We start from the raw sequence: 15132 nt of genomic DNA, 5'->3' as shown, positions 1-15132 counted from the left end.
TGCTGGACTAGATTGACCCTTGGTCTGATCCAGCATCAGGGCACTTCTGATGTTCTTATGGTATATTTCAATACAGATGCTTTATTCAACACTTTCGTCTATTTTGAAGTGTATCACCCATCCTAAAGACGTTCGGCAAAGGTTTGGGGTTGCATAGTAGGTCTCTGGATCAGGACGTTGCAATAGCGTAGCATCACAGCTGGAACACTTGTCTTAGACCAGAAATGGAGGCTTTGATTCACAACTCCTATCAGTTCTAGCCTGCTTAACTAATGGTGAAGGATCACAGAAACTGAAGGCCAAAACATAGGAGTGTAATGCTGAGGAGGCACAAGCTATCTAACCATCTTAGCTGGAAGAGACATGAAAATTGAAGTCCCCCAGGTCAGCTGTAATTTCAGTGGGTGATTTGGGGACCATCTCTCTCTCTCTCTGCCTAACCTACCTTGCAGGGTTGATGTGAGATACAATAAGACGAGAAGAGATAACATAGGAAGGGAAATAAAGCAGAACATCTTTTTTTAAAAAAAAAAATAATAATACGAGGAATAAAATCCATAATCCATTCTTCTCACTGCTATCACCGGTTGGCATTTTGGACATCTGCTGTTATTTTGATAAGAGAACACAGCAAAGTTTATTACTTGCTTTTACGGATTTCAGCTTGCAAGCTGCTTTGTCTGCAGATAAGGAAAGTGTGCTGTAAAACGATTACATTTAACCGAGATAGAACATCAAGAACCACACATCCCCCAAATTACCATGCTCCCGTTCTCAATGAGCTACCCTTGCCATCTCCACAAAGCCCTGGGGCCTTGCTTGACCCCTAAGGCCCACCTTTCCCCGTGCCCCTCCAAATGCAGAAAAACACAAAACAGGTGAGGGAAATTATTTTATTTTTTATTTGTTATTGCATTGACATCCTACTTTTTTTTACTCCAAGGAACCCAAGGTGGCATACATAATCCTCTTCCATTTTATCCTCACAACCACCACCCTGTGAAGTAGGCTGAGAGAGGCTGTGACTGGCCCAAAGTCACCCAGTGGGTTTCCATGGCCGAGTGGGGACTAGAACCCAGATCTCCCGACTCCCAGTCTGACACTCCAGCCGCTACACCACACTGGCTCATTGGGAATGGTGATGACATCAGCGGCTGTGGCCATTCAGAGACGGCTGGTGACAGAATTGGGTTTGCGGGTGGGAGCGACAGGCCAGAGCAAGGACCTAAAACCCCACTGCCCAAGTGGTTAGTTGCCTTGGCCCGGGTGGGGTGGAAAAGGGGTGCAAGGGGTGCCTGGGAGGAACAATTCAACCCACACCAAAAACCTGGCTGCCCACCCCTGATAGCTAGCTCATAAGACTGTGGCCATCCTGCGGCCACCAGACTGCCAGATTGATGGAAGCAAGAGACTGACTAGCTGCAAGCAGCCCGTCCCCCCAGCAATCTTTCCATGGGGAGCAATCTTGAGAGAAAGGGGGTTCACATCTCCATCAGCCTTCCGCTCCTGCTGCTTTTGAAGAGAGAGCAGCATAAGAACACCAGAAGAGCCCTGATGCCGGATCAGACCACCGTGGGCCCATCTAGTCCAGCGCTCTGTTCACACAGGGGCCAAACAGCTGTTGACTCAGGACCCACAAAGCGGGACGTGGTGCAACAGCACCCTCCCGCCCATGTTCCCCAGCAACTGGTGCACACAGGCTTACTGCATCAGATACTGGAGGTAGCACATAGCTATCAGGGCTAGTAGCCGTGGATGGCCTTCTCCTCCAGCAGCTTGGCAGCAAAGTGGCCCAAGGGCGATGAGCAGATGCAAAGGCAATGGAAGAGAGAGAGCGGTGCGCCCCCAATGCAGTCCCTTGCAACCACGGATGACCCACACACAAGGAAAAATGACCCAAGCTACACCAGTTACACCAACAGTTCTTTTATTAGATCAAGTGATCACCCGTTCGTTTGACAGATTTACAAGAGGGTACAGGTGTGGCTGGGCGCGGGGAGAAGGGGTGGAAGGAAGAGGAACTTTACAGGCAGTATAGGAGGGGCAACAGAATTGGGTTTGCGGGGTGGGGGAGGACAGGCCAGGGCCAGGAGCTAACAGCCCGCTGCCCAAGCGGCTAGTGGCCTTGGCCAGAGAGCAGGGAGGAAAACAGGGGTGCAATGAGCAGCAGGTGAAAGGGAGCCGAGCTCAGCGTTCCTCAACCTGGTGCCCTCCAGATGTAGCTGGCTGGGAATTCTGAGGGTCACCTTTCGATATCTCTGGAGGGTACCAGCTTGGGGAAAGCTGGGCCTCGCCCTTACCGAGGTGGAAAATCCGTGTCAGACTCGAGGGGTGTGCGTGTGTGTGTGTTTGGGGGGGGTCAGATTCTTGAAGACGCCCCATAGAAAGAATCCCGCGCACATGGAAGGCGATCGTGTCAAGAGAGGAAGAATTTCACCTGAACTTTTCATCATGCTAATTTCCTCTAATGCGGTGGGACGTTTCCCCTTGTACGGGGGAGCATTGAGACATTGTCTCCCCACACTCCAGGCTGCAGCGGTATCGCCTCGTCACAGGTTGAGAACTAGACCCAGGTCCGACGGCTGTAGCAGCTGAGAGCAGGCAGAAATTCTGTCCAGCGGCTGCTCAAATTATCCGTGAAGGGGCAGCTGATTAAGAAGAACAGGGCGCCAAGTGCATACTCTGACAGGGCTCCTGCGCTTTTTACAAGCTGCACAGAAGGAGACGTCTGCTGGGTACAGCTTCTGGCATCATGGCTGTGTGATGGGGAAAAAAGGTGCAAAATTCTCCCGTCTGATGGCAGCCTTCTCAGGCCAGGCCTTGCTGTGAAATCATGATGGCCGGAAGCTTGATTTTTAAAAGTGTCTGATTTTGGGGAGGAAAAAAAATCTGATGGGGCGCGCCGGATCTGGAGTACAGAAAGCCAGTTTCCAACAGCTGCCTGCCAGGAAACCAGCACTCTTGCTCAGAACTAATAAAGATAATCGCCACCAACCATGACGAGGTACCAAAGACGAGCCCGTGGAACTGACTGCAGCTCGAGACGGGCGGCTCACGAGATGTTAACGGATATTTTTTATATATAAAAAAGAAAGGATGGAAGGGGGAGGATTCTTACAAATCAACCGTGAAAAGGAGTTAACGGCGCATAAGCCTGTAAGCCCCAAATATCTTGCGTGCCCTCGTTAAGTGGAGGGGGGACGGGAGCCCGACCTGCAAAGAAGGAGCCCCTGCTCTGAATGAGTGGTGGACCCCCAGGTTGCCCCCTGGCTCCTCCCTCTCGTGCATTTCACACCAAAGAAGAAGCAGCGTGAACGGAACAGGGCTTCTTCCCACCTGCCCTGCCTTGGGGACTCAGGTACGTCCCATGCCCGTGCGGACGACCATCATGAGTGCGCCCGGACAAGCGTGGAACTTCGCTTCTCGGCCTTGTTCCCCTGGTCAAATTGGAAGACAGTGGGGGGGACAGCTCCAAACGCCCCTCCCGGCTCAAACGCCGGGGCAACGAAAGACGCATTCCCACGGTTCACAAGGGAGGCCGAACCACTGGAGTAGCCCAAGATGAGTTCAAGAGCAGCTGGGTGAGCAGGGGAATTTGTGAGGAGAGGTATGGGGGCAGGTAAAAGGGAGGGGAGAAGATAGGCACAGGGGACAGAATACATCTTGAGGACTATCTGCATAGGAGGGCAGTAGTACGGTGGCCCAGAAGGGTCAGGAGGTTTGCTCATGACGTCCGGGAAAATGGCTGGCCTCCATTTAATAATGAGAAACAGAAGTGCCCCCCCCTTCCTTCCCCTGCAAAATAAAAAATAAAAAATCCCCAAGAGGTCCAAGACCCAAGTCCGAAGGAAGCCACGTCACCCAAAAGGCAGATGTAGTCGAGTCACTAGCCACGTCCCCCGCCCGCAAAGCCAGCAGGCCCCCGCAGCTCCGTTCAAGGCTTCAGCTTCAGCCACGGGTGGACGATGGCGAGGATCGACAGGACGGAAGACGTCAAGCCGCAGAGCCCCACAAAGCCCGAGCTGGTCTTGTACAGGCCCAGCTTGTCCAAGGGGATGAAAAGGTCGCAGGCGTTCTTCACCACGTCCAGGAGCAGCGGGGGGTTGTTCCGCAGCACGTGGCCCAGGAGCCGGAGCTGCAGCTTCAGCCTGACCGCCAGATGCTGGAGCCGGCCGTCCTCCCTCGCCACGGAGCCCTCATCGCCTCTGCCCCCACTTTGGGGGTGCTTCCCGTCCGCCTCACGCTCCATCAGCAGCCGGATTTCATAGGCATCCCGGCTCAGGTTCATGATCAGTGCAAAGAGATAATACCTGGGAGGGGAGAGAAAAGAACCATAGAATAGCAGAGTGGGAAGGGGCCTCTAAGGCCATCGAGTCCAACCCCCTGCTCAATGCAGGAATCCACCCTAAAGCATCCCTGACAGATGCTTGTCCAGCTGCCTCTTGAAGGCCTCTAGTGTGGGAGAGCCCACCACCTCCCTAGGTCACTGGTTCCATTGTCGTACTGCTCTAACAGTCAGGAAGTTTTTCCTGATGTCCAGCCGGAATCTGGCTTCCTTTAACTTGAGCACGTTTCTCCGTGCCCTGCAATCTGGGAGGATCGAGCAGAGATCCTGGCCCTCCTCTGTGTGACAACCTTTCAAGTATTTGAAGAGGGCTATTATGTCTTCCCTCAATCTTCTCTTACGCAGAGTAAGAGTCCTTCCCTTACACGGAGTAAGAGGGAAGTCGGTGGGACAGCAAAATGGAGCCTCCATGAGCAGGCACAATATGCTGCTGAGTACCTGATGCCAAGGACGAACAGTCGGAGAGTTGGCCCTGTTCCCACCCTGCTTCGAAGCACCTGGAACAGGACACTGGGCGACCTATGCCCTCGCTGGTCTGGCCTAGCATGGCAGCTCTCATGTCACAGGCTGTGGCCTGCCAGATGCTGATGGACGTCAACCAGCCCCAGCCAGCATGGCCAAAGGTCAGGGGCGATGGGAGTTGGAGTCCGAGAGAGCCTCGGATCTCCCACCCATCTTATGTTCTCGACGGGTGCTGGTAGGTGTGGAACGCCTCCCCAGCCATTCCCACGTTTCAAGAAGCCCATCAGCGTCACCGTTTTGACGGGCCCCTGAAGGCGCCCCTCCAGCCCGACTGCTTGGGAGGGCTACGCAATGCCTGGCTGGCCTTTGGGAAACAGTGCTGGGCGTGATGCCCAGCAAGCCCAGCTCCGCCCTGCCGGCCCTTCTGCTTTGCTAATGCCCATCACGCCCCCATTTAGGGTTTCGCCCGCCGAGTCCGAGGGGGCTCGTGGGGGAACCAAAACAGTACTGGAGCTCCAGAAGCCCCCTGTGCATCGCGAAGGACTCTAGGCCACGCTTGAGGGCGCGTGCTCCAGTGGCCCAGAGCCCCGGGACGGCCTCTGGGGCTGCAGGGCCATCAGGCGCAACCGGAAACATCGCTCAAACAAGCCCAGTGTCCCCCCTCACCCTGCTCGGCACACCACAGAGGGAGGACAGGCAGAGGTGAGGGGGGACACGGGGCCTGTTTGAGCGATGTTTCTGGTTGGCCCTGCAGCCCCAGAGGCCGTCCCAGGGCTCTGGGCCACTTGAGCACGTGCCCTCAGGAAAGCTCTTCCAACATCGCCCTGTGCAGAGAGGCCTTTACCATGGAGAACCCGCTGGGGAGTTCCCAGGCCTTTCTGTTGGACGCTGTTCCCCCTTGAGGGAGAGGACGGAGGGCAAAGCTCAATTGGCAGGGGCAGCTTTCTGCAACCATGTGCCCTCCTCCAGACGTGTTCAGACAGCAGCTCTTAGAGATATTTTTAAAAGTGGTAAGTAGTATATACAACCACTAAATAAATACATTTTAAAACAACAACTCCTCCCATCGTGCCCAGCCAGCAATTGTCGTGCTGACTGGGGAGAATGGGAGTTGTAGTCCAACACATCTAGTGGGCACCAGGTTGGGGAAGGACGCCATAGGGTGACCTGGGATCAATGGCCGTTTGGCTCCTTCTTGATTGCCATTCCAGCCGGTCACTGACTCTAACGGAAGGTCAGCATTCTCCGAAGCACGGTTTGAGAAACGCCAAGGCAGAGGAACTGCTCTGATATATACCTTCCAAGGACAGATATATACCGTAGTTCTTCGATTCTAAGACGCACTTTCCCCTCCATATAAACATCTCTAAAAACAGGGTGCGTCTTAAGAATCGCGGGTGCGATTCTTTTCTGTTGGTGGCACTGAAATTAGGGTGCGTCTTACAATCGATGGCGTCTTACAATCGAAGAAATACCCCCATGCAGGACTCCCTCTCTACCCAGGGCTCCAGCTGAACAGACCTTTCACTTTCACTCACAGCACCTAGGTCAGCCTTCCTCAACCTGGGGCGCTCCAGATGTGTTGGACTGCATCTCCCAGAATGCCCCAGCCAGCTGGCTGGGGCATTCTGGGAGTTGTAGTCCAACACATCTGGAGCGCCCCAGGTTGAGGAAGGCTGACCTAGACCATAGGTGGGGATCTGGATGGGTCCTGGGAGGCAGGCTGCCTCCAGGACCAACCCGGCAGGCTGCGTGACGTCGGGGCAGGCCTCTTCCCCCGAAGCCCTGCCCCTGACACCTTCCTGCCTCCTTCCCTGTGCAAAAGCAAATCACAGAGCAGCCGTTCCAGCAGGGCTTGCGTCCAGGGTGGGCACGGCCGGGCACAAGCCCAGGGCCCACTGGCAAGAGCCCCCTGGACCTGCTCCTCCTCTTCCTCATGGCCAACGGCTTGTTCACAGCCCAGGCAATGGAGGTGGCGAGAAGGAGACAGGGAGAAGCAGAAGCCCCGGCCTGCTGTGCAAGTGATGAGACAGGGGAGCGACAGAAACAATGGCGGTGAGAAGGCAGACTCCCCTGAAGGACGGGCCCCGCCTCTCCTGGGCCAAGAATGGAGGAGTGAAGCAGACTGAGCCTCGGGGCTGGGGTGTAGTTGCTCCGGCCCCTCTGCCTCCCTGGAGGGGGCAAGCCCTGACCTGAGGCCTTGCGGGATGGAGGGGGCAGCTCAGCAGCAAGGATCAGGCCCGCGGGCCAGAGGCACCCCCATCCCGGAGCTAGGCAATCCACAGCTGACTCTGCCCACCATCAAACACCGGCAGTCGTGCCTGAAACCCATTTCTGTGCGGGACTGGCCTCACAGATCTGCCTGGGCCCTGAATTTCCCACTGCTGGGACCCCCACAACACACAGCCATCCCCTGGCACATTTTCCCTTGTTTTGGCCAAGCAGAGTGGGGAAGGAAGACAAGGCTGGCCAGAGGGGGGGGAGGAGGAGGAGGAGGAGAGCTCCTTCTCACCTGAACGACCGCTGGCTCCATTTCTCCTGGTCCATGTGTGGGACGAGGCCCGACTTCCCTGCCCACAGGATATTGTCGCAGGCAAAGTACATGGCTCTGTTGAGATGGCTCACGGTGACGCAGAAGCGGAGGACCATGTCCGACAGGTGGATGGCCCGCTTGGCGGCCTCCAGGGCATCTGCAGAGTTCCCCAACCGGAACACTGGGAGACAAGGGAAGAAGTGAGGCGTCTGCAGCTCTCCATAAGAGAAACCCTGAACCACCACGCAGCCTGCTGCTGTCTGGTGACTTCATTTTCTCCTCCTCCTCCTCCTCCTCCCTTTTTTGACTTGTGTATCATGTCTTTTTAGATGCTTCTTTTCTGGCTGAGGAACAGGATAAAAAAATACCGTATTTCTTCGATTCTAAGACACACTCCCCCGCCCCCAAATAAACATCTCTAAAAACGGGGTGCGTCTTAGAATCGCGGGTGCGTTTATTATTTCTTAGAATCAAAGCTTTCTTTTCTGTTGGCAGCACTGAAATTAGCATGCGTCTTACAATCGATGGCGTCTTAGAATCGAAGAAATACGGTGCTGTAAATAAACAACAGCTAGATTTAGTGCCAATTGACTGTCTGGTACATGGGACAGTATCCAATGTTAGTCCTACACAGAGCAGACCCATCAAAACGAATAGGACTTCAGTTAGTCATGATTAACAAGTCATTCTTTTCAATGGGACTACTCTATGTAGGACTAACGTTGGATACTTCCCATGCCTACGACAGGAAAAGTTAGCCTTAACAGCTGCTCTGACAGCCTCTTCCATCTCTAGATTTTGGTGGTGCATTGTCTGCAGAACGGGGCAGGGGCGGTCACAAGAGAACATGGCCAAATATTTCTTCCTCTCATATAAATACGAGAACTCAGGGTCACTTGCAGGCCCACCCAGCTGAAGTTTAAACTTAAGAATTTTAAGATGTTCTGACTGTTATTTTAATATTGTATTGGGTTTATATGCTCTTTTAATCAGTATTATGCATTTGATTTATAGTGTATTATTGTATTTAATGTTGTTCCCTGACTCAGTCCATAGGGAGAAGCAGGTAAGAAATAAATATTTAATTACTATTATGGTTTTGCTAATATTGTATTGGTTTTATATGCTCTTTTAATCAGTTTTACGCATTTGATTTATATTGTGTTTAATGTTGCTCCCCGCCTCGATCCAGAGGGAGACAGGTAATAAATATATTATTATTAAATATATATATTTTATACATTTCTTTTCCTAGGTTTATTTTCTTTTTCTTTTTCTCAATATTTTAACACCTATTAACTTAAATTTAAACTTTGCTGTTTTAATTCCGTATTTTAACCTATATCAATTTTTTTGCTGTGTGGTTTTATCCTGGTTGTGCTTTTTATATTGTATTCTGTATTTGTGTTTTTAGATGGTTGGTTGTTTTTAATGCTCTTCGTGATTTTAATTTTTGTGAACCGCCCAGAGAGCTTCGGCTATTGGGCGGTATAAAAATGTAACAAATAAATAAATAAATAAATAAATAAATAGGTTTTAAAATGTATATGTTTTAAATTTTGTAAGGCCGCCTTGAGGTCGAGCATTGGGCAAAATATGCCCAACTAGTTCAAAATATGACAGCCAGGTTGGTCTAGGGGTGAGCATATTACCCCAACATTAAAATCACTCCACTGGCTGCCAATTAGTTTCCGGGCAAAGTACAAAGTGTTGGTCATCACCTTTAAAGCCCTAAATGGTTTGGGTCCAGGTTACCTGTGGGATCGCCTTCTCCCATATAGTCTGCCCCGCACACTCAGGTCCTCTGGGGAGAACTTATTTCAGTCAACTAAAACTAGGCTGACATCAGTATCCCAGAGGACCTTTTCTTCTGTCGCCCCTGGATTATGGAACGGCCTGCCGGAGGAGATTCGTAAAATTAACTCTGTGTGATTTTAAGGCAGCTTTAAAGACTAGCCTTTTCCGGCAGACCTATCCAGATCAATGTAAAATCAAGAATTTTTAAGATGTATTGATTCCTGTTCTAATGTTGTTCCCCGCCTCGATCCAAAGGGAGAGGCGGATAAGAAATAAATATATTATTATTATTAAAAGGCGGGATACAAATAAATATATTATTATTGTTGTTGTTGTTGATTTGCATTGCATACAGAGCAGAAAACACACAATTCACAATTTATGACGTTTGCGGTCAACAAAATGAGAGAGGCCACTAGCTTAGATCATTTATAAAAGGGAGTAGAGAAATTTATGTAGAATAAGGGCGCAATCTTCATGTTTAGACAGAAGAAAAGGCCTACACTGCACAGCTGGCTGGGGCATGCTGGGGTTGTAGGCCTTTTTTCCATCTAGCCATGCATAGGTTTGCACCTTAAGTCCCTCAACGGCTAGATGCAGCCTCCAGAAGGACAAGAGGGGTGGTGCTAGGAAGGAACGCGAGAGAGAGCCCCAGCGCCTTTCGGCTTTGCTTCTGGCCTTCATGGAGGCATCTGGCCACCCGCTCTGGGAAACAGTAGGCTCAAGTCGGTGTCCCTTATTTATTATTTATTTATTTATTGCATTTCTATACTGTAAACAACAGTATAAAACCATCATATAAAATACAATATAAAAGCTCAACCAGATAAAAACAGCAGCAATGCAAAATTACAAATTTAAAACACCGAGTTAAAATTTATTTATAGACTGTTAAAATGTTGGGAGAATAAAAAGGCATCTAAAAGCATATAATGTAGGTGCCAAGCAAACCTCCTCAGGGAGCTCATTCCACAGCCAGGGTGCCACAGCAGAGAAGGCCCTGCTCCTCCTGGTAGCCACCTGCCTCACTTCCTTTGGCAGGGGCTCGCGGAGAAGGACCCCTGAGGATGACCTTAGGGTCCGGGCAGGTACATATGGGAGGAGGCGTTCCTTCAGATAACCTGGCCCCAAGCCGTTTAGGGCTTTAAATGTTAATACCAGCACTTTGAATCGGGCCTGGACCTGGACTGGCAGCCAATGAAGCTGGAAAAGGGCTGGCATAATGTGGTCTCATCGTCCCTTCAATCCAGGTGAGCAGGGCCGCTCCTCGTTTATTATGAAACGCTTTGCAAATCCAAAAGGCGAAACAGGTGCCAGAATAACGTAGCATGACGGATGGGAGCCTGCATTTCTTGAACACCACCAAGCCCCACCGCCCGCCAGTCAGTTCCCCGGGGGCACTTACATTTGCGCCCCAAACTCATGTGAGCCTCCAGCTGCTTGATCCGAGCGAGGAAAGCGGGGCTGGCCCCATTCTTCTGCAGCGTGTAGCCTAGGAGAGTGCAGGCGTACTGGGCAGCCCTGGGGAGAAAAGCAGGGAGGAAGGACAACACGAACGAGGGGTTAGCCGGCTAGAGAAGAAACACAGGACCAAACTGAATCCTCGTCCACCTCAACGAGGCCCGCCTAGTGCCAACATTGCTCTCTTTTAGGTGCCAGGTTAAAACTTCCCCACCCACCCCAGGCGTTTAGCAATACGTGATGAGCTTCATCAATTCTGGATCTGTTTTTATAGTTGTTGATAATTGTTTTTAGATATATGTTTCTGTGTAGGTTGCACGTTTTTGTGGTTTTAAATTTCATGTATTGTTTTTAATTGCTTTAATCTTACGGAAACCGCCCAGAGAGCTTCGGCTATGGGGCGGTAAAGAAATGTAATAAATAAAATATCATCATCATCATCATATCTGGCACTGCAAGGGGGAAAAAAGGCAAAAGGAGAAGAGAGGGGAGGGGATTATATACTCTGACAATCTAAGGGGTGCAAGAAACAGTAGTTATGGCAGGGAACCACTTTCAGACTGAGAGCCAAATTCAATTTCAGACAGCGGAGCTGAAACCACCCAAAATCCCAGCCTAGTGTAGTTTAAAGTTCTTCCTGCCATCCACCTTGGTCCTTTGGATTGAAGAAATTGTAATTGGCATTTTGAAGGACGTTGTAGGTGTTCCAATAGTTAAATAGTGTGCGTCTAAACAGCTAGATTGCATTTTGCAGTTGCTTCTAATGAAGAAGAATTTCCAGAAAACACAGGAGGCGGAACAGAACATTTACAGGGGTGTTTCAGAAATAAATCACACCTACAGCACACCTTTGGGATCACCTCTTCATTGCTAGCAGTTCTAGACAACATGAGCCTGGCCTGGCATACAGAAGATGCTTTGTAATGTACGACAATGGAACCAGTGACCTAGGGAGGTGGTGGGCTCTCCCACCCTAGAGGCCTTCAAGAGGCAGCTGGACAACCCTCTGTCAGGGATGCTTTAAGGTGGATTCCTGCACTGAGCGGGGTGGGTGGGGGTGGACTCAATGGCCTTAGAGGCCCCTTCCAACTCTGCTATTCTATGATTCTGTGGTCTAGCCCACTGCAGTGATCTTGTGCAAAGCATGCTCTCAGTACCACTGACTTATAGGCCCCTCTAGAAAGAGCCAATAAAAGATTCATCTCTAGAATGAAACCAGGAATTGCTTATCAACCTGTTGATGGCTTACAACAGAAGGTGTCCCAACTTATCTGTAAGGATCCGGTTGAACCAGCTTGCATTGAAGAAAACATTGGAAGTAAACACCTGCACTGGCTTAACCTTGAAGGGCCAACTGCCTAACCAAATAGAAAGGTCTCCAAGAGAGCAACTGACATATTCTCAAGAAAGAAAATAAAGTTCCAACTCTGCTATTCTATGATTCTGTGATACTGATGTGGACCCCTTGGCCAGTCTTACAGAATGCCATCATAAGATGCGAGAAGAACGGAGAAGTTATATCATCCTATGTTTCTGCCATCACTATATTAAAAGGAGAAGCAAAACCATATTGTGGATCGCTCCTCTTTGAAAAGGCAGTATCTTGTAAACCACTTGGTCCTGTTATTTATAATATTATTATTATTATTATTATTATTATTATTATTATTATTATATTTATTTGTATCCCGCCTTTTGCCCAATGCTGGGCCTCAAGGTGGCCTTACAAAGTTTAAAATATTCAGGGGGGGAGGGAAACAAAACCATAAACTATTAAAAAACACACAACAAAATTATAAGACATTAACATAGATGGAGGGCCGGATTATTCTCCAAAGGCCTGCTTGAACAAAAAAGTTTTAGCCTGCTTCCGAAAGCCCATCAAGGAGGGAGCCAGCCTAGCTTCCCTGGGAAGAGAGTTCCAGAGCACTGGAGCAGCCACCGAGAAGGCCCTCTCCCATGTTCCCACCAAGTGTGCCTGTGAAGAAGGTGGGACTGAAAGAAGGGCTTCTCCAGAAGATCTCAAAGCATGGGCAGGCTCATAAGGGAGAATACGTTCTTTCAAATAACCTGGACCCGAACCATATAGAGCTTTATAGGTCATAACCAGCACTTTGAATTGTGCCCGGAAACAGACTGGAAGCCAGTGGAGCTGTTTTAACAGGGGAGTTGTCTGCTCCCTGTAACCAGCCCCGGTCAACAATCTGGCCAAATTATTTACAAAGGGTACCTTCAGAAATTAACTGTTATTCTGAAGTTTTGGGAAGTTTCCTTTCTTTGCTTTTGGATCATAACAACCTTGACAGTCACGGGCTTGGACATCTGGGAAAACTAAGAGCTGCATGAGAAAACTTAAGTGCAAGGAGCCTTCACCACTCACTTTCATAGAATTATAGAGTTGGAAGGGTCCTCTAAGGCCATCAAGTCCAACCCCTTGCTCAATGCAGGAATCTACCTTTAAAGCATCCCCGACAGGTGGTTGTCCAGCTGCCTCTTGAAGGCCTCTAGTGTGGGAGAGCCCACAACCTCCCTAGGGAATTAGTTCCATTGTCATACTGCTCTACCAGTCAGGACGTTTTTCCTGATGTCCAGCCGGAATCTGGCTTCTTGTAATTTGAGCTCACAACAGAGGCAAGGAATTTTCCCAGACCCCACAGTGAGATCGTAGATCACAGCTGTTGTCCCTCTTTCAGCCCAAGCGCCAATTTTCATTTCAGCGAAGCTCTTGGGGGCTGCATTGCAAGGGTGGGGCCAAACCCCCCTCCCACCCAAAGCTCCAACATATTGTAGCTTAAAGCTCTTACAGTCAGTTTCTAAACCTTAGGAGAGGCATTGCAACCTTACTGAATGGGGGTGGGGGGTGGGCTGAACAAAAGCTGCAAAACAACCAAAGTTCAGGGAAAGGGGTTGCGGCCGGAGGATGAGGGCCAGCTTGAGAACTGCACAGGGCCAGATTAGGTTCACAAATGGGCTGGATTTGGCCCATGACGCTGACATTCTGCACCCCTGAACAAGGGAGAGTTAGCTCAAAAGTAAAGGAAAAAGAACAGCCATCTTGCTGGTGTGTTTTCCTTTTCTTACTTGGCTGTAGGAAGCGGCACTTGTAAGTTTTGGGACAGGGAAAAACACTGCACAAAAGCAAGGAAACCATCACATGATGGGGGAAAAGCTCTTTTGTATCTGGTCACTCTAGTATAGCTCCTGCAGCTTTAACAGTTCTGTAGCCTAGCTACAGTGATCCATGCTCTGATAACCTCTCGTTTGGATCACTGCAATGCGTTTATACGTGGGGCTGCCTTTGAAAAGGGTCCGGAAACTTCAACTGGTACAAAACAGGGCAGCACGGTTACTAACAGGGACTGGCCGGCGAGATCACATTATGCCAGTCCTTTAACAACTTCATTGGCTGCCAGTCCAGGTCCGGGCCTGATCCAAAGTGCTGGTATTAACATTTAAAGCCCTAAACGGCTTGGGGACAGGCTATCTGAAGGAACGCCTCCTCCCATATGGACCTGCCCTGATCCTAAGGTCATCCTCAGGGGTCCTTCTCCGCGAGCCCCTGCCAAAGGAAGTGAGGCAGGTGGCTCCCAGGAGCAGGGCCTTCTCTGCTGTGGCACCCCTAAGGAGGTTCGCTTGGCACCTACATTACATGCCTTTAGACGCAAGGTGAAGACCTATTTATTCTCCCAGCGTTTTAACAGTCTATAAACAAATTTTAACTTGTTGTTTTAAATTTTGCATTGCTGCTGATTTTATCCTGGTTGTGCTTTTATATTGTATTTTAGATTATGGTTTTATACTGTTGTTTTATACTTTGAATGTTTTTAATTTTTGCGAACCGCCCAGAGAGCTCCGGCTATTGGGCGGTATAGAAATGCAATAAATAAACAAATAAATAAATAAATAAAAGGACGCCTGCTGAAATCTCCTTTTCTACACAGCTGTTAAAAGCCACAGGTGCCCTGTCCTCCTTTCCACAGGGTCACCCTAGGTGAACCACAGTTAAGACTTCGCTGCCAAGGCGAAACTGCCTCGCCCAACAGCAACAGAACCAGAAACTTAAGAGGGGCCTTAGAGGTCATCTAGTCCAACCCCCAAATCCCCAGCTCAGCGCAGGGATCTCCTGCCCGCCCCAGCTTCCTCCCAAATAGTGGGGGCAGCTTTGAAGAGGCCCCAGCCCCAGCCCGTCCCCGCGCAGCAGCAAACCTGAAGACCCGCTCCTTGGCTTGGCTTTGGGCGCTGAACCGCACCCAGGAATCCATGGCGCCGGCCAGCCAGCCTCCCCCGGCCTTCCTGGTGCCGCTCCGCCCGAGCCCAGGCCCTGTCAGCCTGCTGCCGCTGCGGGCCGAAAGACGCACTCTACGACGGGTCGGGTCGGCCCGTCCCCTGGGCCGCGGCACCAAGGAAACCGCCGTCGCCGCCGCCACTTCCGGGGTCAGTACAGAAGCGCCCGAGGGACAAAATCAACCGAACAGAGAGCTGCGAATGGGCGGGGGAGCTAAAAAGCCGCGTGGATTGGCTGGCGGCGGAGCGC

At 50.5% G+C, this 15132-nt stretch overlaps 1 protein-coding gene across 1 annotated transcript; it reads right to left on the bottom strand.

Moving 5' to 3' along the window:
• Positions 1-1910: 1910 nt before the first annotated feature.
• Positions 1911-14962, bottom strand: PEX11B (peroxisomal biogenesis factor 11 beta). Its single transcript, XM_063146120.1, has 4 exons — positions 14805-14962; positions 10543-10658; positions 7320-7521; positions 1911-4310 (listed from the first exon to the last, which is right to left on the bottom strand). The coding sequence occupies exons 1-4, from the start codon at positions 14858-14860 to the stop codon at positions 3935-3937; spliced, it is 750 nt and encodes a 249-aa protein (XP_063002190.1). The 5' UTR covers positions 14861-14962; the 3' UTR covers positions 1911-3934.
• Positions 14963-15132: the final 170 nt, after the last annotated feature.

This window comes from Elgaria multicarinata, chromosome 21, assembly GCF_023053635.1.
Source record: "Elgaria multicarinata webbii isolate HBS135686 ecotype San Diego chromosome 21, rElgMul1.1.pri, whole genome shotgun sequence".
NCBI classification, from domain to species: Eukaryota; Metazoa; Chordata; class Lepidosauria; order Squamata; family Anguidae; genus Elgaria; species Elgaria multicarinata.
This window is presented reverse-complemented; position numbering and strand designations above follow the sequence as displayed.